Genomic DNA, 21,689 nt, shown 5'->3' on the forward strand with positions numbered 1-21,689 from the left:
CACTCTAATTGAAGCGCTGGGATTCCTCACGTGAGACGTTGATTTGTAGTTTGAACACGTGGCTCATTCAAAAAGCCGGACACTCGGAGCGGATTTTTTCCGCCTCTTGCGCCTTCCTCCTCCCTCCACCCCTTCTCCCCTCCCTCCTGCCAGTCACCCTTCGGGGTTTTTTATGGGGAGGCGGTGCCTACCCTCACGTAGTGTGATATTTTCACTGTCCGCTGGCCGATGCCAAAGGGGTTGGGGAGGAAGAGACAAAAAGTAGTTTCTCCCCTCCTCTCCTCCTTTTTCTCGCTAATCCCGCCTCCTCCTCCGAGTTAGGAAGACTCGTTGATGCGTTTGGATTGTAGCAAGGGTTTTCTTTTCTTTTTTTTAATACCTAGAAGAGGAAAAACAAGAATCCTCGGATCTGATTTTTCGCTCCTCGCTCTTGTCCTTGGTTCTTACTGTGTTTGTGTATTTTAACGGCGAGAAGAGGAGGGGAACAAAACCCGCCGGATCCATCCATCGCTGTGGGTGGTTTTAATTTTTCGTTTTTCTCTTAAATTTTTTAAACAACCACTCTTCACAATGAACAAACTGTATATCGGAAACCTCAGCGAGAACGCCGTCCCTTCGGACCTGGAAAGTATCTTCAAGGACGCCAAGATCCCGGTGGCGGGACCCTTCCTGGTGAAGACTGGCTACGCGTTCGTGGACTGTCCGGACGAGAGCTGGGCCCTCAAGGCCATCGAGGCGCTTTCAGGTGGGCCCCGGCCTGGCCCCGCCGGAGTGCCTGCTCAGCCCCGCGCCGCCCGCCCGGGCCTGCTGGGGTCCAGGGCCCGGAGCCAGGCCCGCGCTGCCACCGGGTTGTCCACTCTGGGCCCCGGCCTGGGCGAGTGCGGAGAAGGGACGAGGCCCGGGCGCCCACACGCGAGAGTCGGGGTGCTTCTTCCAGGCTGGGCTCCGACCCGGCCCCCGCGGCTCCCCTCCCCAGCCGATCTTTGCGAGCTGAGGGCGGACGCGCTGTCAAGAAAGCCTGGGCGCGGGCTCCGAGGGAAGCGAGGGACCGTTCGGCGCGGAGAAACGGGGCTTGGGGCGGGGGGAGCGAGAGCGCTCTCCCCGCCCGGGCCCAGGCGCGTGCTCCAGGCTCCGGCACGCCGGGCCTTGGGGGCCGAACGCGAACGCCTGCTTCTCGCTCCTTCCTTCCTCTCTGTGCTTGTTATTTACGGGGTTGGGTTCGCTGCCCCTCTCCCCGAAACCCGGGCCGTGGGAGAACTCAAAGTGGCCTTGACCCCGCTGCCGAGCGAGGCCGCGCGGGCTGGTGCCTCCCACCGGCGGCCCCGCGCTTCCTCTCGACCCTGCGGGAGGCGGGCGAGGCCGACGCGGGTTCCTTGCTCAACCTCCCCGTGTCCGACGAGCAAGAGGGGCAGGTGGGCACCGGCGGCCAGGGGTAGCCAGGGAGCGAGCACCGCTGCGGCGCTTGGCCGCTGGGCCTGGGGCTGCGGCCTCCGCCGCTGGCCGGGCGCGCTCCGCGAGGGCGGAGGACGGTGCGTGGCAGGGCGGCGCGCGGGGGCGGGACGCCCAGGGAAAGGCTGCGCTCGGGTCCCTCCCGGAGCCGCGTGCCCTTCGGGGTGGCCGGCGCCGGGCCGTCCTTTGCGCGTTGTACAATCAGTGCTAAGATGCATCTCTGGGCGTTCGCGCTTTCCGCGCCTGCCCTGCTGTCCGCGAACCTTTCCCGCCACTGCCGCTTCCCAGCGGGCCTGAGCTTGAACCGGGAGAAGGGCCCTGGCGCCCCCACCTGAAGAAAGCCAGTTTAACCCCCTCCCCGAGTTTGTTTTGTGGAGTGTCCAGCGAGGTGGGCGGAGGCGCCGTGTCAGTCCGGAGGTGGGGGGGGGGGTGCCGGGAAGGATAGAGTGTTACCGAAGTGGTGGCTCAGCCAGTTCCTCCCCCTTCCCACTCTTCTGTAAAGTACATGCTGCTCCGAGGGGGTCAGCTTCCCACCTGCGCGGGGCCCGTTTCTCTCGACCTAGAACCGCGTCCGGACGAGCGGAGGAGTTCGGGGTCTCAGGAGGCCACTTGTGTCGCCTCTTAGGCTGTGCGGGTCCTTAGGGCCCAGAGAGCCGCTAAACCCGGCCAACTGTCTTCCACCTCTTGTGTGTCCGCAGGTAAAGTGGAACTGCACGGGAAACTCATAGAAGTTGAGCACTCGGTCCCAAAAAGGCAAAGGTGAGCTTGTTTATTCTCATAGATTCGGTTCTCAACCATTGGGAGAAGAGACTCAACACAGCTGAAAACAACTTTCCCTCTTACGCTTATTGGGTTGTTGTATGGCTTGGTGTTTCTCGTCTTCTCTTGCATTTGCAGGTGTGTGTGTGTTGTGTGTTTGTTGGTACTGCTGCGAAGGAATAGACAGCTTGTCTGTGGCCCATGCCACTGGATTATTGTTACTAGTATAAAAGTCTCAAGGAAACTCTCGCAGCTATATGTTTTCTGACAGAGTAGGTCAGGTTGCTGGAACAGGAAATCACAGTCTCAGAGGGCAGTTTCTGGGAATCTGTAGGAATTAGGAAGCAATGGGTGACCCCCCCCCTCCCCACCTGAAAGTACTGGATAGGCGAAAGCAGCGGCCGACACGCGCGGGTGTGGCGTTCCTTTCCTTCTCTGTCCCGAGTTGGCGGCGACGAGTCTGAGAAGCCTGGGGGGCCGTGCTCACATCTGAGAGGAGTGGAATTTGCCTTTACCCTGGTAGCTCGCCTGCTGGGATTGGAACACGTGAGTGAACGCCTGGGCTTCTTCTGCCCAGAAGGGCCTTTCAGTCACTGCAGAGTTAGACAGTTTTCTTCAAACTCTCCTTTGTCTCCTGCTCAGCATCCCCGCCCCGCCCCCCGCCTCACCAAATATTTTTTGCTTACAGGTAACCATCAAGAAATAGTAAGGACTGAAGATTTGTGCTGCTTAAGCAAGGGGATTGCATTTTTGGAGAGCCGTTGTAGTGTGTCAGTTTATAGAATATTTGGAGACTTTTAATCTCTGGAGTATTTTGGAGAAATGGCTCCTTTCTCCAAAGCAGGCCAGATACCGGCTCTGTAACTGGGACTGGAAAGGTGTTGCTCCTCCCAGTGGTGCTGGGGTTGGCTTTTGCCTCTCTAGGTTTTGCAGGGTGGGGCTGGGGTTTCTGCCTTCCCCTTTCCCCTCCCCAACTCCCAACCTGGGCCGAGTAGTAAACTGGGAGTTAATTTAAGCTAGGGCCTCCGTGTGTCTGATTAAGTATTGGTGAGAGTGTGTGCTGGAGGGCAGAGGGGTTTGCTAGGCATTTCCCTGGTGCTTTGCAGAGAGAGATGACCCAACAGGTCATCCTATGCATATTTCTAGTTTGAACTCTCTTCCAGGTAAAGCATTTTCACAAATTGTGTTTTTGGTAGTGAGCTGATGTGGATTTTTGTGGATTTCTCTTCATGTATTTAATTTTTATTAGGATAGTTGGAAAGGAATTTGCATGGCCAGATAGATTTAGTTCTGGCTGGGGAATTTTGGTAGGGGTCAAGTTATTTTATATGGGAGAATGGAGTTCTTTTTTAAAAAATTTTTTTAAATAATAGGATGTGTACTGAAAACTGTCCAAGCTGATCTCAGTTTAATAGCAACTGAAAAATTGGAGAAGTCTTACTTCCTTAAAAAGAAGTTTAAAAGAATAGTCTGAGTTGTTTATCTAGGGGAAAAAATATAAGCACATTCTGCAAACTCTTAATTGGTTTCATGTTTAGTCACTGTGTCTTAATTTTCTTCCAATGTTGAATAAGAAATAGGCAAATGGTTCTGTTGAAAGACTGGCATTTAAACATGAGGGTTTCTAAATTTAAACATTAAATGTCTTGACCTGTATGTAAATACAGTTACTTTGCTTTAGTCTGCTGATTTTTCCTTTACAACCTGGTGTGAATTTCTCCCCCATGTGTAGGGAATTAGGTTAAAAACTTTTTGGTAATAAGACTACCTGTTTTATTCTTAAAGGCTTTTTGCCCAACCTAAAAACAGGCTTAGTTACTTGTTACTTTATGACAAACAGGAGTTCCTATTTAGGAAAGCACATAAAGTAAAATATTACCAGTGACAGCAAGTATTTATCAATGGAAGCTTCTTCAGTTTATTAACAATGTAAATTAAATTTTCTAGCTGATTTTCACTAGCATTAAAATGCTTAGGATTTTAAATGATACTGTCTTACTAGCTAAGTAAGTAGGAGTGAGGACATGGGAGACAACTTTTTTACTGATTTAGAGAGCAATCAAGTAAATCTTTTGCTTGTATTGAAATGGCCAAAAATGAGCTGAAAATCTGTATTACAGTTTTTGTTGATTGTTGTTGTATTTTTAACTGAACCCTGGAGCTGTATAGCAGTTTTCTTTATCTGGACTGTTCTACTGTCTAAATAGGCTTTGGGAGAGGGCAGAGAAGGCATCCTGGCGAACCACATGCCCAGCACCTATAGGAAGGTCAAGAGGTGGTACTGATGACAGTGAATTGAATGCAGCAGACCAGTCCTTGCCAATGAGCCTGTTGGCCTTCTGGGTGGAGTTATTTGTGCTTAGCAGTCATTGCATTCCATCCCATCATCGTGTGGGCATCTGAGGCAGGCACACCCATATATGCAGCAGTGACCTTTATACCTGCTGTGTGAGGCATGTTGGGAGCCCGGTGCTGAAGAATGCTTATGGCAGCACTCTGAGATGGATGAATGGGCTTGCAGCGACTAAACCGGGGAGCAGGCCCAGGAGGCGATTTGAGTATTGGTAGGCTGGGAGCAGAGCTGGGCGGGAACCTTTCAGTAAGGGGCATTGTTGAATTTGGTTCAGACCAAGCTTAGTTCCTGATTACCGAAGTCTCAGGGGAATGTGGAAGGAATGTTGCTTTTCTGCATTCAGATACCCCTCAGTTGGGGAAGATTATAGAAGTGCTTCACGGAGCTTGAGGTCTCATGCATCCAGAATGAAAAGATTTGCATTGAGTACATGTGATAGTGTTGTACTTGTGATTCCAAATATAAAAGATACAGCACATGAATACTTGGGCTTCACTCTGAAGGTGTAAGCTTTAAAAAAAAAATGTGCCCCCGTTATGGGTAAGGGTGGGTATGAAAATTGTTGAGACTTTGGAAGACTAGCTGAATTTGGTTGGAAGAGCCACTGGTATCTTGAGGGACCTTGTTTGTGCCCCTATGTGATTATGTAAATAGCACTGATTTCCTTTTTGTTATGTTGTGGGCTGTTGGGCATGGGAGAGGGAACGGCAAAGTCGCTGACACTGGGGAACTGAGAGGATGGTGGCTTTAGTTCATTTTTCATTATTTTTTTAAATTATAAAAAAAGTTCCTATTTTCCACTTTTTTATAGCTTAAACTTCCTCAAGATTTAGCTGTTAGCTTTGATTAGAATTGTATGTAGTCAAAAATACATTTGAATAAAGGAGAAAAAATAGTAGGATATTAGAGTTAATATTTTTTCAGGAAGGATTTGTTAAAACAGACTGTGGTGCTCAAATGTCTTTTTTCCTTCCTTAAAAAAAAAGAAAAAAATTAAGCGAACAACTTATTTCCGTATTAGAATCTTATGTTTAGCACGTGAATTGGATATAGAGAATGTATAAAAGTTATTAGGGTTTTAAATAATCTTACTTTAAATGGCTGTTTAAAAGCTAGTGCTGCATTTTAATAGCTGTTAAGTATAGAATAGAATGGTGCGGTGACCAGCAGTGTGACCATTAGCCAGGACAAATGACCCTGTTGTCTCAGGACCATAAAAACTGTTTTTAGTGCTCAACATTTAAACAGGTATGCCCCTGACTCATCAGTGTGGTACAGGTGAATCTTGTGAATTGGGCAAGTTTCTCACACATGCATCGACTTGAGATTCTGAATGTTAGGGAAGTTTTCGTGGCTGGTGAAGAATCAAAGACAAGGTTATCTCTGGAGTGCTCGGTTTAAGATCAGTAATGCATGACTGTGTAAGTGGTTATAGCCAATGCAATTTTTCTTGACTTCATGTTTTCTCAGTACAGTTTGAGAGAGTTTAAAAGATTTCTCACTTTGACCTTATTAGAATTTTTAAAAAGTGTTGATAAGTTGCTTCTGTGTGGCTGTCCACAGTAACAAGGAAAACACTGAAAACATGACATGTGCCTGGAGCCAGTGGGAGTTGAGAATCTTGGCTTCTGTTTCTGCCTTTCTTTTGATTTATGTGATCACTTACATTCTCTGTTCATGCCACATGCCATTATAATAAACTAATAAGGGGCATATTTTCTGAGTTTTGCATTTGGCTTGAAATAAATGAGTTACCAGCTAGAGTTTAAAATGTATATATTTTGGAATTATGGAGGTTTAGGGTTTTCCCTGTAAGAAACTTGACTTGTGTTTCTTTTCTGTAGTGTGGTAGCTCAGTTACTAGTGCATGTGTACGTCCTTCGGGGAGTCAGCAAGAGGAACGTGATCTTTGCCATACTTTGAAATCCTTTTATGGGCCACACCACTGCAGTTCCCGTGTTGTTAAAGGTCTGGGATTTTGTACTGAAGTGAAGCTGCTGAGGCATCTTTGTGTGTGTGTGAAGCAACTCCACTGTAACTGTCTTCAGCAGCATTCAGACAGCAACTTTTCTAGCAGTAACTAATTTTGAAAGGTATGAATTACCATTCAGTAACTGGTGGTTGGTTTGGTCTGGGAGGAAGGAGAGAGGCTGTGCTATTCTTAGCTGAGTTTCCTTTATCGACTGTTGACTCTGATTCAAGTTTCTAGAGTCATAAGACAGGAGGTGGCAGTGTGGGAGCGGTGACCAAGGGATAGGATTGGCATTATTAGTTAGGATCTCTGCCCCATAAATCTGTCTACAAATTGGCTATGACTGTGAAGTTTTGCTTCAAAGCTGGTGGCAAACATAGTTTTCAGTACTCTATTAAAATTGAGGGTGTAATTTATCATGGTCTGAAATAGCTGTTTGGCAAGAGTTCGGTATTGGTAAATAAACAGTTATAAATACCAATATAGTATGTGGGATTTTTTTTTTTTTGCCCTGAAGGGGAATACACAGTACATAAATTGTATGTTCTAGAGAATTATGCTGAGACTATTTAACTTGATTAGGAAATAGTTTGAAATTATGGAAGTATTCTTTGAGGAATATACTTAAACTACAAGCTGAAAGAGGCTGAAGTCCTTAGACTGTCTGGCATTATCACTTAGTTGTTGAGGATGCCGATTCCATTGTGATCATGGTGTTTCACGTCTGTACTGCTGCTTAATAAACCACCCCAGAACTAGTGCCTCAAAACAATAGCAACTTGTTCTTCCCCATGATCCTGTGGGTCTGCTAGGAGGTTGGTTCTGTTCCATGTGGTATCATTTTGGATCATTTGCTAAGCTGGGCTTAAAAGGTCTAAGAAGACTTCATGCACACGTCTTGGGGCTTGTCCAGATCACCTGTCTCCACGTGGTATCTTAGCACTCAGGAGTAGCCCCTGGCTGGCTGCAAGCAAGTGAAAGCAGAAGCTGCGGGGCCTCTTACAGGCTATGCCCAGGATTGGCACATTATTGCTTTTCATCCCATTTTACTGATCAGAGCAGGTCACAGGGCCAGCAAGATTCAAGGGGACTATGGAAATAGACTCTGTCTCTCAATGGTAGAGTGGCATGCATGTGCAGAGAGGAGAAATTGATGGTGGCGGTCTTTGTAGGGGATCTTCCACAAACTGGGGAGCATTTTGGCTTCAAAAAGCTTAGACCATAAAACATCTGAAAATTACATTTAGCCAATCCCCATTGTAATATCCTGGCAAGAGATTGTGGTATTAGCTTTGGAGGTGAGGAGTAGTGGTCGACTCTGTATATTTCTAAGGAACATCTAATAGCATTTGCTGATGAGGTAAATGAGGCGTGTGAGAAGGGTAAAGGATGACAGAATTTTTTGGCCAGAACAGTTGGGTGAAAAGTGGTGCCATTTACCAAGATGGAGAGTACTGAGGAGGAGGAACAGATTCTTGGGTGGAAATCAGGAGCTTTACTTTTGACGTACTGTGTTTCTAATATTGATTAGAAATTTAAATGAAGTCGAATAGGTAGTTGGATATATCAGTCTGGAGCTCAGGGGAAGGTGGAAAGTGGAGGTGAAAATAAGAAGTTTCATTAGCTTGTGGTATTGAAATCATGGAATTGGACAGGATCACCAAGGAACTGAACCTGAGGCTGTAGGAGGAAGGAGAGACCAGCAAAGGAGAGTTACGGAGGCCAGCGATTAGTGGAAGGCAGGGTGAACTGTTTCTGGGAGATAAGTGAGGAAAGCCTGTGGAGGAGAGTGTAGTCAACTGTGCAGAAAATCACTGAGAGTTTGTGCTTTAGATGGATGAATACTTGAGTGGGGGTGGTGTTAACTCTCAGCCTTTTGGCTCTGCTGTAAATAAATGGAGAGTGATTTAAGAATTTTGGAGCAACCCGGAATACAGCCTTTCTTCCAGAATTTGTTTATTTGGCTCTGAGTTCATTTTTTTACATTCCAGAAACATCTATGGACATGTATTTATAACCTGGGGCAATAGAAGAGGCTCCTAAGTTTAGTAGATCCGCTTGCCCGATGGACAAGACTTGTGTGTGACAGTTGACCTACCCTCTGGCATCTGTTGCAACACTTTGGGTGACTGTGAGCTCACTTTATTATAGACAACCCATCCTGCTTTTTATTAATACACATTTGGTTCCAAAACAGTGTAGACTAAATTCAGTGGTTCCCTGTGCTTGTGTAAATACTTGTTGAAAGACAAGCAAAGGATGAAACTAATGGTCAAAACGTTTATCAATATTATGGGCTAGGTTTAAAATAATTTAATCACTTTGTTATTTTAGGACGCTGGAATAAGTAACACATTCCTTCCATTTTACTCATAAAATCTGAGCTATAAGAAATGCAAGAACCCTTTTAAGTAACCTAAACTCATTTTTGCATATTAAAAAATCTGGTCTGGTGGAGGGTATAGCTCAGTGGTAGAGTGCATGCCTAGCATGCGTGAGGTCCTGGGTTCAATTCCCAGTACTTCTACTAAATAAATAGACCTAATTACCTCCCTCCATTAAAGAAAAAAAAAATCTGGTCCATGGTAAAGTAGCCTCCTCAAATTATGACTCCTCATTGGCCACAGTAGTCACCAAAACTAGGTGAAGTGTTAGAGCAGTTTATTTTGGGACAGGTGACTTGGTCTGAATAACTCTGCCTAAGACTTTCTTTGTGCAAGTCCTTTGATTAATAGAATACTATTTCTAGAATGTGTTAAACATCTATTATTTTTAGAGGGGAAAACCAATAAAATGAACTAGCACAATAGGTTTTTTTTAGTGGTATTAGTTGCTTTACCAAAGGATTCTCCATAAAGCCGTGGCAGAAGAAGTGACTTGCCCAAGGCACTGCAAGTGATTAGTGGAACGCATTTCCAGGTCCCCTGACTCTGCCCTGTCTTCATTCCTCTCATTTAAAGTTGTCAAATCCTTAAAAAAGTAGCTTACATAGCAGCCTGATGGTGTTTTGCAGTGGCAAGTTAGAGCAGAGATGTCCTGTTTCTTGCTTCCTCTGAAGAAAAAAGAATCTTGTTTGGCTTTAAAGAGTTGATTTATTGTCGTCCTGTAGGAAAAAGACTGGTACAGGTAGTCTGGAATCTGGAGCTTACTAAGAAATAAAAATATCCGGACATCCTTTGAAAATGAGACTACTTTTTCCTTTAAAGTATTTTTTATTTTTTTCTTTAGCAGCTTCATTTTAATATAAATGAGTTTCAGGGAAGTTGGAAGGGGCATGAGGAGATAGGAGAACAGAGGGCCTGAGGAGATAGATGCTATGGCTTTATCCCAGGCGGGTGATTGTAACTCACGGGATCTGTTTTGTTTCATTTTATTGAAGTACAGTCTATTACAATGTGTCAATTTCTGGTGTACAGCACAATGTCCCAGTCTTACATATACATATATGTATTTGTTTTCATATTTTTTCCATTAAAGGGAGATGTGTTTTAGATTGCAGAAGAGGTAGAAGTGTCCTGATTGGAGTCCATGGTGCATGGTTGTCCCAGCTTGTTAGCAAGTTTAGCAGGATCCTGGCTTGCAGAAAGAAGTCTCTTTAAACCTGGAATATTAAGGGTTGGGAGAGATTTGGAGGGAGAAATCATGCTGAAACCTCTTGATTAGAAGCCTTGATGCTTGTCTCATGTGCTCTTGTTGAAACAAAGGGTCCAACTAGAAGAATGTCAGATCTGGGTTTGAACCCCAGCTCTGCTTTCTGAATGCATGATGTCTAAGGATGAGGAAATCGAGTCTGGAAGGTTAGAATGGAAATGATGCCTCATAGGATCCTGAGGATAGTGTGTGTAAAGCATCAATATGGTATCACCCAGTATCACTCCAGTGGCAACTGTTGTATTTTTCCCTCTTGAGATTCAAATGTGAAGGCTAGATGTAGATTATATTTGGTGGTGATAAAAGAAGTATGAAAGTATGGGGGAGGGTATAGCTCAAGTGGTAGAGTGAATGCTTAGCATGCACGAGGTCCTGGGTTCAATCCCCAGTACTCCTCTAAGAATAAATAAATAAACCTAATTACTGCCCCACCCCCCAAAAAAAACTAAAAAAATTTTTTTTTACTTTGTTTTGGGATGTGGGCTCCTAAGGAGAAATCTGTGGGTGGTGTCTTTTGGTTTTAATTTTCATTGAGCGTGTATTACTTTTTCTTAAAATTAAGGTGTAACCTAGATACAGCAGAGTATAAATATTAAGTAAATATCTTACAAATGCTTGCAAATGTATGCATGCAAATTAATTCAAAACACATGAAGTAAAACGTAAAAGTACTTGTTTTTCAGTCCTTCTTATCCCCATGCATTTCCCAGGTCTTACAGCTGGTAACTTAGTATGTGTTCTGGAAATTCTTCCATGCATGTATCCACAAGCACTTTCTAACTTAATAGTCAAATTGTATTATGTATTATTTAAACTTTTCCTAAATAATTTTTCCCGAAGAATCTTCGGTGTAGGTACAAAGAGTTCAGTGTACTTAAACTAACAGCTGCATTGTTTAGCATAGGTGTGCAAGAATTTAAACATTCTTTTCATAGTAATTTCAATTGAGCATATTTATATGTATGTTATAAGGACTCTTGATTGGATAATTTTATAAGGTAAATTCTTAGACTGGAAATTGCTGTATCAAAAGACATGGACATTTAAATTTGCTAAGTGCCCTTCCCTGAGCACTAAGTTTAGCTAGTGACATGGTTCATCATAATTTGACAACCAAGGGAGCTGTTTGCAGTGAAGTGTGCAGTGAGACAGTTTGGTTAAACCATCTTTTCAAGCATGGAAGACTGTATCATTCTAGGAACAGCCTGATTCTTTCTACCATGGAGGTTGCACTAACTCTGACAGGTCTAGATCCTGAGATTCATTATGCCCCTTAAATGTAAAAATTAAGTCAAAAGCTATAAAGGTTAAATTCTGATAACTTATAGTTCAAATACCTGGGGCTTAAGTTCTCTTATACTTAGCACCTTGAATTTTTGGATCTTAAGCCTCAGAAACTAACAGTATTTTCTTGAGGTGGAAACTTTACTAAATAATATTTTGAGGAGAAATTTGATTAAAAATTAGTTTCCAAAACAAAGTCCTACTCGGCTTACCACTCTAACTGGGTAGATGATGACAGGAGAGCTTATTTAAGAGTGTCTATGGTGATGTTAAAACTGTTTTGAGCAGTGATTGAGTTCTCTCCAGTGATCCACAAGTGTGTTTTTTTCTTTTTAAATCAGCTGCTCTTGCAAGAATGGAGACGCTCTTGCTTTATCTTTGTGAGATAAGTATGGTTGAAAATTTTAATGTGCATATTTTTGGTGTGCTAGTTTACCTTTTTCTGCATTTTTTTTTTGAGTTTCAGAAATGAATTCATTTCTTATGACTTAGAGAAATTTTTAGTTTAACAAGCATAGATTGAGCACGTGTGCTTGTAGTCAGTTGCATGCTAGGTTTCAGGAGCTAGAAAGAAGACTAAGATACTTGTTCTAAAGGAAAGCACATGGAGTGTAGTGACTTTGATTTTGTTTTGTCTCAATCTGTGGGTGACATTTTTATATTCAACACCAACAGTGGCTCACTGTGGCAGTGATGCCAAAGGTGGAGTGATATCTCTGCAGGTAAAGAGAAGTTGTAAATGCATCATGAGGTGTATAGAGGATGCCCCAGAAGCACAGGAAGGGCATTAGGCTTAGCTGAGTGTTGGTGCAGCCAGCCAGGGAGCGGTTCAGAGAACAAGGCATGTGAAGGCAACCGAGGCTAACCGTGTGCAGTGGGAATGGGAAAGGCAGAAGGGACAGCAGGAGCCAAGGCATGTAAGTGTGAAATACCCTGGTGTGTGCGGGGGAATGGCAAGCTGTTTGGAATTAAGAGAGGTTTAAGCGGGAGGCAGGATGGTGGTAGAGGCTGAGCCCAGAGGGGCGGCAGGAGCAGCCTGTGTGCTTCAGGAGTGACTGTATTATTCTGTTCTTCATGTGTGTAACTTCGGGGGCTCGTCAGTTTAGTTAATGTCATTTAGCAGATGGTTATTTGGGATTATCATGCAAGACTTGATGCCTGGATTAATTTTGGGATCTGATCACCAGAGATCATGTTGAACTGCTTTTACCTTTGAAGTGCTTCCTGGAAATGGTTATGCCCCCAAACATCCCGTGGGTATAGAACTGTTCTCAGGATACCCTCTGACAGGGTGATTAGTGTCAATTGTGAGAGGACTAGGGTCTGTGTAGTAAGGCTGACTGACCTTATGCTGTTTTTTAAGGTCAGTGATGACAATCATAGTTTTTTTTTTTTAACTTTTTTTTATTGAGTTATAGTCATTTTACAATGTGTCAAATTCCAGTGTAGAGCACAATTTTTCAGTTTTATATGAACATACATATATTCATTGTCACATTTTTTTTGTTGTCGTTGTGAGCTACCACAAGATCTTGTATACATTTCCCTGTGCTATACAGTATAATCTTATCTACCCTGCATATGTCTGTCAGTATCTAAGACAATCATAGTTTTAATCAATAGTGATGATTAAAGCATCTGATATTATTTGACTTTTATTAAGACGTCTCAAATGATGTAATGAACCTTTGGAGAAAAATGAGACCCTTTTAGGTACACATACTATTAACTGAGCAAAGTCAAGGGCAGCAGTACACACACTGTTGGGAGGGCCAGTGGCATCTTGCATGGGATTACACAGATAACAGAATCCTTGCTCAGCTCTGTGATCCTGGACAAACTGATAAAAGTCTGTAAACTTCTCAGTTTATCTATAAATAGGGACAGTAAAACTTACTGCACAAGATTGTTGAGAATTAAATGATAATGTTTGTAAAGGACTTACTGGAGTATCTGACACCTAAGTGGAGTTTTCTCGTATTAATAAGCTTATATGTTTACAAGTGGCAGTTGAAAATAAGAGATGAGTGTATCTATTCCTGCATAATCCCATAGTTGGTCTCTCATATGTACAGATACATAGAAATATTTCACACTTCTTTGTAGAATATGAGTTATGTGTTGAGATTAAGTTATTATTAAGAATCTGTACTTTGTCTAGATGTGTAGGTCTTAGAATCCCTAAAATGTATCTAGTTATGAAATTCTCTTAAGAGACATCATACTGTAAAAAAAATAGGGGATAAAGAACTGTTAATTTTACAAAGGTGGACAGCATACTGCAAAAATGTACAAAAGGATAAGTGGTGGTTCAGAGGACGTATCTGAAAAGCCAGTCTGCTTAGGAGAAGATACCTTACCTTACTAGTCATCAAGGGAATGCCAATTGTAATCGCTTTTTTTGCCCAACAGGTTGGGAAGAATTAAGATTCATAATACACGGTGTTGGCAAAACTGTGTAGGAATGGGCACTCAGATAGTTAGAGAATTCTTGGCATGCCATTTGGCAGCATCTGTTAGAACTTAAAATGTGAATACCCTTCAAGTATTATGGAAAACAACCCAGTCCTCATAGTTTTGTGTGGTCTGTAAGCATAGTTTTAATCAACAGTATTGTAAAGGAACTCCAAATTACTCCCACTCCAGGCAGGACTTGGTAAAAAGGTCTTGGAATAGGAGTCCATCATATACACAGATAAACTTTTGGGTTTTATTATATCGATCATTAGATTTTAATAGACATACAGATAATCTGGAACTTTCACCACTGTCCACTTTCTAAGCAAAGAGGATTCCTAGCCTTAATTTGACTGTCGGGAACATTTTGACTCATTTTTGAGCTTTAGAGGGTAATTTTTTGAAACGGAGGAAGATTACAAAGAACCCCTTTCTTTTTTTCTTAAAAGCCCTTTGAAGTGACATTAAGCAGTTTCTAACTTTTAGGTATATTTAATGTCTTTGTCCGTGCTAACAATTTCACTTGTAGTGTTCTATTGTAAAGAAATACTTGGCAAAAATAGATAAGTTTTATTTTTTGCAGTGTTGTTTAATAGAACATTGGAAATAAATGTCCATACAAAGAAAATGTACCATATTCAAACAAACTATATTGTGCTATATTTTGCAGCATTTTCAAAGAATGGTATAAATTTATATAAGCTGACATGGGAAAAACAAATTGAAAAGCATGTTTTGGGATAGCTCTTAAAGGACAGATGTTTAGGGGGAAAGAAAGACTTTCATATGCGCGTTTGCATGAAAACACAGGAAAAGTTCTGGTAACCCACCAAGAAGAGTGGTTATCTCTGTAAAAGGGAACTGATTGAGGAGGAGAGAGGCTAATGGGACATTTTTGGTTTTACTCTCTATTCTAATGGTTCCCAAACTTTTCAGTTTTAACTCTTTGACACTTAAAAACTGAGGACCCCATAGAGAGCTTTTGCTTGCTTTAATTTATTGATAAATACTTATTATAAATTAAGTGAATAATGTTTAAAATTATTTTAAATGAATATACATGGTATGTACATACACAGTAATATAGTAATATGTATGTTACCATAGTAAACCCATTATATGTTAACATGAGATTTTGGTAACAAAAAAAACTCATCTGAAACCAAAATATAAATTAGAAGAGTGGGATTGTTTTGCACTTTTGCAGATTTAATGTTTGGCCTAATAGACAGCTGCAACATTCATAACTACTTTAGCATTCATTTGTTGTGATATATTGTTTTGATTGAAGTATGTGCCTCTCACAGATAAATAGTTAGAAAAGGGAAGGGATATTTTAATAGTCTTTTTAGATAATTGTGTATATTTTATTCTGACCCCAAAACTCGGCAAGTGGAAGTTTTTTTTGAAGGCTAGGTGAATTGTGGAATCTGAAATCATATCAGTAAACTTTTTTGTGCTTTGTTACATTAAAATCCATTGGTCTCTCTTGCACTTTTACCCCCAAGTATTGGGAGACTGTCAAAGCTCAAGGTGGTAGATAAGTTTGCCAAAATTCTGGTTTTTACTTAAAAGCTCAAATTCATTCATTGGCAATAAATGCTGTTAGTTTTTCTTGAAGTAACTGGCTGATTTTATTCTCTTTGAGAAAATGTCCAGCAGACACTTACCATAAATAACCATAGTTTGTCTACAGCTCTTTCAAGTGAAAATGGTGCTCCATGCAAAAAGTGGCTGGTTCCATCTTGCACCTCAGACAGCTGCACAGCGCTTTTTCTCCAGATGCCCAGACCAGGTAGCACAAGTGCTTCACACGCACTGCCCTTTTCTTCATGCAGATATTAACAGGGTGTGTACTCAAGGATTATTTAAGAGAATTAATAATTTTTACTGCTTCATCAAGGACATTTAAAGATGAAACTTGGATTATATTTTACTGCAAGTGCCGGTGAAGAATATGGTGATTATTACTACAGGTTATACCACTGCCTTGATTCATGCTAAGGTGCCAGCAGTTTACACACCATTGTTTTTGCACCATCAGGGCAAATGTCAACACAGTGAGAGGCAGATCACATGTCAGTAGTATTATAAAAATAGTTCTGACTTTTTCGACCTCTTTGAAAGTGTCTCCGGGGACCCCCCCCCAAGAGTCCACATGCTATATGCTGGGAATTGCTGTTCTACACAAATGTGATGTTTGAAATTATTTGGATTCAGTATTCCTGTGAATATGTATTTACATCATAACACAACAGATGGCAAGAACAAGTGAGGATTTTATGCAACTCCATGGCATGTTAGCCTCAATAGGGGAATTTTACACAAGTCAGTTTGTGAAAAACAGGTGTGGAAAGAGAAAAAAACAAAAGGAAAAAATGTAAGAAGCTAAACACAAAAGAAAAATCCAGGTGTATGAAAGATAAAATATTTAAATAGTTAGGGAGCATTTAAAACAAATGCACATGAGCAAAATGAAGTGAGTTTGGACATTAGGGCACCTACCGTTACACTTTAAGTTCCTCAAACCAAAGTGAACCCTGCATGGAAGTGAACAGCCTTCAGTACCTTTGGTTATTCCTAAAACATCAAAGAAGTGTAACTAGAATCTCAGGGCACTGTCAGTTTCTTTTGACAGTTTAGGTGTTTTGAGGCTGGAAGCATGTGCCAGCTCTTTGTAAGGATGACCATGTAAAGAGTCCAGTTTCAGCCAGCTTTCTTTGCCCTAAGTAAGTTGGTTAAATTTAGAAAATAACTACTTTTGTTCTTATCACAGGCAAGGTAGTTTTCTTGTCTTAGGCAATGATTTTTTTTTTCCTTCAAGAATTAAATGCAACAATGACCTTTCACATCTTTTTCTACTCTATATTTTTACTGATTTGAGAAAGCTTGGTAGCTTGCCATTATGTTTTCTTTTTCAAATGGTTCTGTTTTGCTGATCTTGGATTTTAGCAGTTTTTAAATGATTGATTCAACAAATTTTTGAGTGTTTATTACATGCCAGGTACTGCATTAGGTTCTTGGGAAACAGAAGTGAACAGAAGACAAGAACTTACTCTTGTGAAGCTTAGGGTCTAGGACTGCACTGTCCAGTAGGGCAGCCACTGGCCACATGTGGCTATCAAGCAGTCAAAATGTGGCTAATCCAAATTGAGGTGTGGTGCACATGTAAAATGCACACTGAATTTTGAAGACTTGGTTCAAAAAGAGAATAAAATATCTCATGAGTAACTTTTATATTAATTTCACCTGTTTTTACTTGAATGTGGCTACTGGATAATTTAATATTATGTGGCTTGCATTTGTGACTTGTTTTATACTTCTGTTGGATAGCACGGATTTAGAGAGGGGAGATGGACAAGTAAATACATAATGTGAGGCGTGTAAAAGGCTATGGAGGGAGAAAAAAGCAGGTAACGAGGAATGGGGACAATTGGCAGGGGGCTGTGTTTAGTTATTTGATACTGGATGGTCAAGGAAAGCCTCATCTATAAGGTGCTGCATGAGCAAAGGCATATTGGAGGTAAGGGAGTGAATGAACAGGTAGGTGTCCAGGGGAAGAGCGACCCAAGCAGAGGGGACAGCAGGCCCGGGAGCCACCAATGCGTGCTCACTGCCTTTCTTGTCCACAAGGAGCCCTTGTGGCTGGATCAGAGCAGCAGGAGGACAGCTGTAGGAGATGAACGTGCATACTGCAGGGTAGGAATGGAATGAGAGGAAGCCATGGAAGGATTTATGGAAGGGACAGTTCTGATGAGATTTACCTTTAAAAGGGAACTCTGCTGAGGGTAGACCATGGTTGGTAGAGTGAGATCAGGGAGACCAGTTAGGAGAAAACTTAGAATTGTATAGGTCAGAGACAGTGGTGGTGGGCATGCATGGTTAGAATATTCTGTTTTGAAGATACAGCTGACAGCAAATGTGGAGGGAGTGATGGAGGAACCAAAGATACCTTGACAGTTTATGACTGAATCACAACTGGAAAGATGAAGTTTCCTCTAATTGTGAAAGGTTGTGTGAGCAGCATGGTCAGGGAAGATGGAGATGAGGTCAGTTTGGCTGGGTTAAGTTTGAGATGCCTGTTAGACATGTGGAGATAAGACAGTGAATAGATAGTAAATGGAGGAGGAGGAGGTGGGGGGACAGTGAGGGGCCAAGGGGATGGAGAGGAGATGAAGGGGAACCAGTGATGGAGCTCAAGGAATGGTTCATAAGGTAGGAGGAGAATCTTGAAAGAAGTCCCTAGAAGTTGTTAGAAAAGTGCTTAAGAAGAGTTATCAGCTATGACAAATGATGTACAATAGGATGAGGATGGAGTTGGCAAGATCATTGCTGGTATCCTGACAGGTGCAGTTTTGATGGAGCAGTGAGGCTTGAAAGCCTGAGTAGTGTGGGTCTGTGAAAGAATGCATAGATGGAGAGGAGGTAGAGATGGTGAGTGTGGATAGCCTTTCAAGGAGTTTGCTGTGAAGACATCAAAGAAATGGGATGATAGTTGAGGGGATGTAGTTTAAAGGGAGGGCTTTAAAAGTTTGCCATTTTAATTTGCAGGGAAGTTGCAAAAGCAGTACACCTTATCCTTATACCTTCCATCCCATTTCCCCAAATGTTAGTATTTTTTTTTAATTTAAAAAGAAATCTTTTTGGTGGGGAGAGGTAATTAGGTATTTATTTATTTAATGGAGGTACTGGGGATTAAACCCAGGACCTCCTGCGTGCTAAGTATGCACGCTACCACGGAGCTATGCCCTCTCCCCCACCAAATGGTAGTTTTGACTACTCCAATTTTCCTGAGACATTTGAGAGTAAGTTGCAGAACTACAGAAACATTTGCCTCTAAATACCTGATGTGTGTTTCCTAAAAACAAGGGCATTCTATTAAATGACCATAGTAAAATTACCAAAATAGATAACATTGATAAAATAATAGTTAATCTACAGATGTTACTCACATTTTGCCTATTGTCCCACTAAATGTCCTTTTTCTGATCCCAGATCCAGGACAAGATTACATAATACCTTTAGGTGTGATGTTTCTTTGGTTTCTTTTAAACTGGGACAGTTCCTTAGTTTTTTATTTGTCTTTTATGACCTTCATGTTTTTGAGGAGTATAAGCTGGTTATTTTTCAGAATGCCACTCAATATGGGTTGGTCTGATGTCTCCCCATGGTTAAAATCAGGTTATGTGTTTTTGGTAAAATACTGCACAAGTGATGATGTCCTCAGTGACCATATCAGGAGGTCTGAGATACTAATTTTGTCCCAGTACTCCTGGAGATGTTCATTTTGATCAGTTGTTTACAGTGTGTCTGCCAGGCTTCTCCAGTGTAAAGTGTGTTTTCTCCTTGCTGTCAAGAATCTTGTGGAGGAATATTTCGAGACAATGTAAAGATCCTGTTTCTCATCACACTTTGACTGATTTTAGCATTCATTGATGATTCTTTTCTGAAACCATTATTAACTGTAGTGGCTGCCAATTGGTGATGCTCTAATTCTGTTATTTCTTACACTTATTAATTGGAATTTTATTCTAAGGAAGCGCTTTCCCTTCTCCATTTACGTTGTTCATATTAATATGGACTCATGGATGCTTATTTTACAGAGTATAACGTGTTACTAACATTTTGTTGCTCTGTCAAAGTGAAAGTTTTTAAGGTAAGAGGTATTTTAGCGTGATGGTGGTGCGCTGAAGGCACGATTCAGCACACATGGAAAAGTGATTATGATAATCTAATGTCTGCAGTACTAGATGAAATCTTTGCATGCTTGTACTTCAGTTTTAGATGAGCAGCTTTGTACTTAATTTGAAAACAGACTTTAGCTGCCTAAATGCAATAAATCTAATGTATTTGAGTCTTTTCTGGGGCTATCCTGTAACTAGTGAAAATCAGGTCACAGCATGTATAAGACATACTAACTCTAAATTTCAGACATTGTGCTCTGCACCTGAAGATGTAATAGATATTGTCGGTACATGCATCACATATAATAATTGTTAATCATTTGTAGGTTATTTTTTCCATACCCATCTTACTTTATTTTTAGCTCGTGATCATGCATTTTTCCCAGTCTGTTGCATTTTGATGTACTGACCCTGCAGCAGATGTGAATTGGCAGAGCATTGCCATATATGTCTTCAGTGTTCCTGTTTAATCTTAAATCTCTTGGTGAGTGGTATGTAAGCACTAAAACAAATGGAGAGGGGAGGGTACAGCTCAGTGGCAGAGCACATTCTTAGCATGTACGAGGTCCTGGGTTCAATCCCCAGTACCTCCTCTAAAAATAAATAAACCAAATTACCTTCCCCCCAAAGTAAAATAATTAAATAAAACAAATAGAATCTTATACAGTATATATTTCAAAAACTAGTTTAAAGAACACCCACAGGAATCAAACAAAACTCATTTTTTTCTATGGTAATTAAAAAAGTTGGAAGAGTTAAAAAAAACAAACCCTGTGGTATACATGACAAAAATTAAACCATAAAAATAATTAAAATGATCCTTTTCTCCTCCAAATGCAACCACTGTGTAGTTTCTTCTTCTTGTCGTGGAGATTTGTATATATATGTAAGCATCTATGGATGTATACTTTTTAGAAAAGTATAGTTTATTTCTGCCCCTTACAGTTTTGAAGGTTTAAAAAGCATTTTTAAAGGTGTTTGGGAGCTGGAAGGGGGTAAAATTGTTGTAATATGTAGTATGTTCAGTCCTTTTAAAATAGTGGATTCTTGATTTAAAAGTGAAGTATATTTACCCATCTCTGGGCTGATAATACATTAAAGCTTGTTTAAATGTCTTTGTTATTAATACAATATCAACAGGTTTCATTATTAGTACTTGTTACAGATTATTCTAATTTTCCGAAAACTCCAGCTTGTGGTTTACCCACATCATCAGTTATGGAAAGAAGAAACGTGTTGTGCAATGTTTGACCAAAAATTAAAGAAAAAAACCCCCAAACCTCTGAAAAACATCAAAGTAGTTGTTTTAAATAGCATGTATATAATGTGTGATATTAACTGGAACTAGTTCAGTGCTCTAAATTTAATTCTGATTTTTTTCCTCAACTTTTTTGGGTTTTAAAACATTTCTTTAAAAATCTTTAAAATTTTATTTTACTTTTAATATTTTAATTTTTTCTTTTTATTATTATTTTTTAGTGGTGTTCTTAAACTGCTTTTTGAGAGGGGCGGGGATAGCTCAAGTGGTGGAACACATGCTTAGCATGCGTGAGATCCTCGGTTCCCCCGGACCTCCTCCAAACATAACCTAACCCCCCCCCTCCACAAAAAAAAACCAGTAACGACAAAAATAAATAAATAAATAAAATCAAGCCCATTAAACTGATTTTTTGGGTTCCCAAACAACTGCTTATTTTTAAAGCTATAATTTTTACAGAAAAATCTTATTAAAATATTCTGGAAAATACTGAAACTTGATTTGTAAGCTTAAAATTAATAGCTCAAGATTTTAAAGAAGGAGATTAGTTTTTAAAATATCTTTAAACATTTTATTTTATTTTATTTTATTTTATTTTATTTTAATTTTATTTTAATTTTATTTTATTTTAATTTTATTTTATTTTTGGTGCACCATTCCTGGAAGTACTGCAGTACCAGGTCGATGCGTGGAGTGGATGGAGCAAGCTCTTATTCCAACTCCCTGCCCCAAAAAATCCATTTAATATATTGTCCTCAGATAGAGGACGTATCAGATATTAAACTGATAAAATTATTTTTAAATATTTTAAGGTGAAGTTGC

General features: G+C 41.0%; 1 protein-coding gene and 1 pseudogene across 3 annotated transcripts in view; one reads left to right on the forward strand and one right to left on the reverse strand.

The window, feature by feature from the left end:
* The first annotated feature begins 207 nt into the window (after positions 1–207).
* IGF2BP3 (insulin like growth factor 2 mRNA binding protein 3) overlaps positions 208–21,689 on the forward strand; it is a 121,891-nt gene continuing 100,409 nt past the window's right edge. For 2 of the 3 annotated variants that reach the window (XM_074367344.1, XM_074367345.1), the window contains exons 1-2: positions 214–745; positions 2,148–2,208. In XM_074367344.1, coding sequence (XP_074223445.1) covers positions 571–745; positions 2,148–2,208 — 236 coding nt within the window. In that variant the 5' untranslated portion in view covers positions 214–570. Of the gene's footprint in view, positions 746–2,147; positions 2,209–21,689 lie in introns of all 3 variants that reach the window. The other variant, XM_074367346.1, reaches the window with a different exon arrangement.
* LOC123612408 (U2 spliceosomal RNA) lies at positions 21,511–21,684 on the reverse strand (annotated as a pseudogene).

This window comes from Camelus bactrianus, chromosome 7, assembly GCF_048773025.1.
Source record: "Camelus bactrianus isolate YW-2024 breed Bactrian camel chromosome 7, ASM4877302v1, whole genome shotgun sequence".
NCBI classification, from domain to species: Eukaryota; Metazoa; Chordata; class Mammalia; order Artiodactyla; family Camelidae; genus Camelus; species Camelus bactrianus.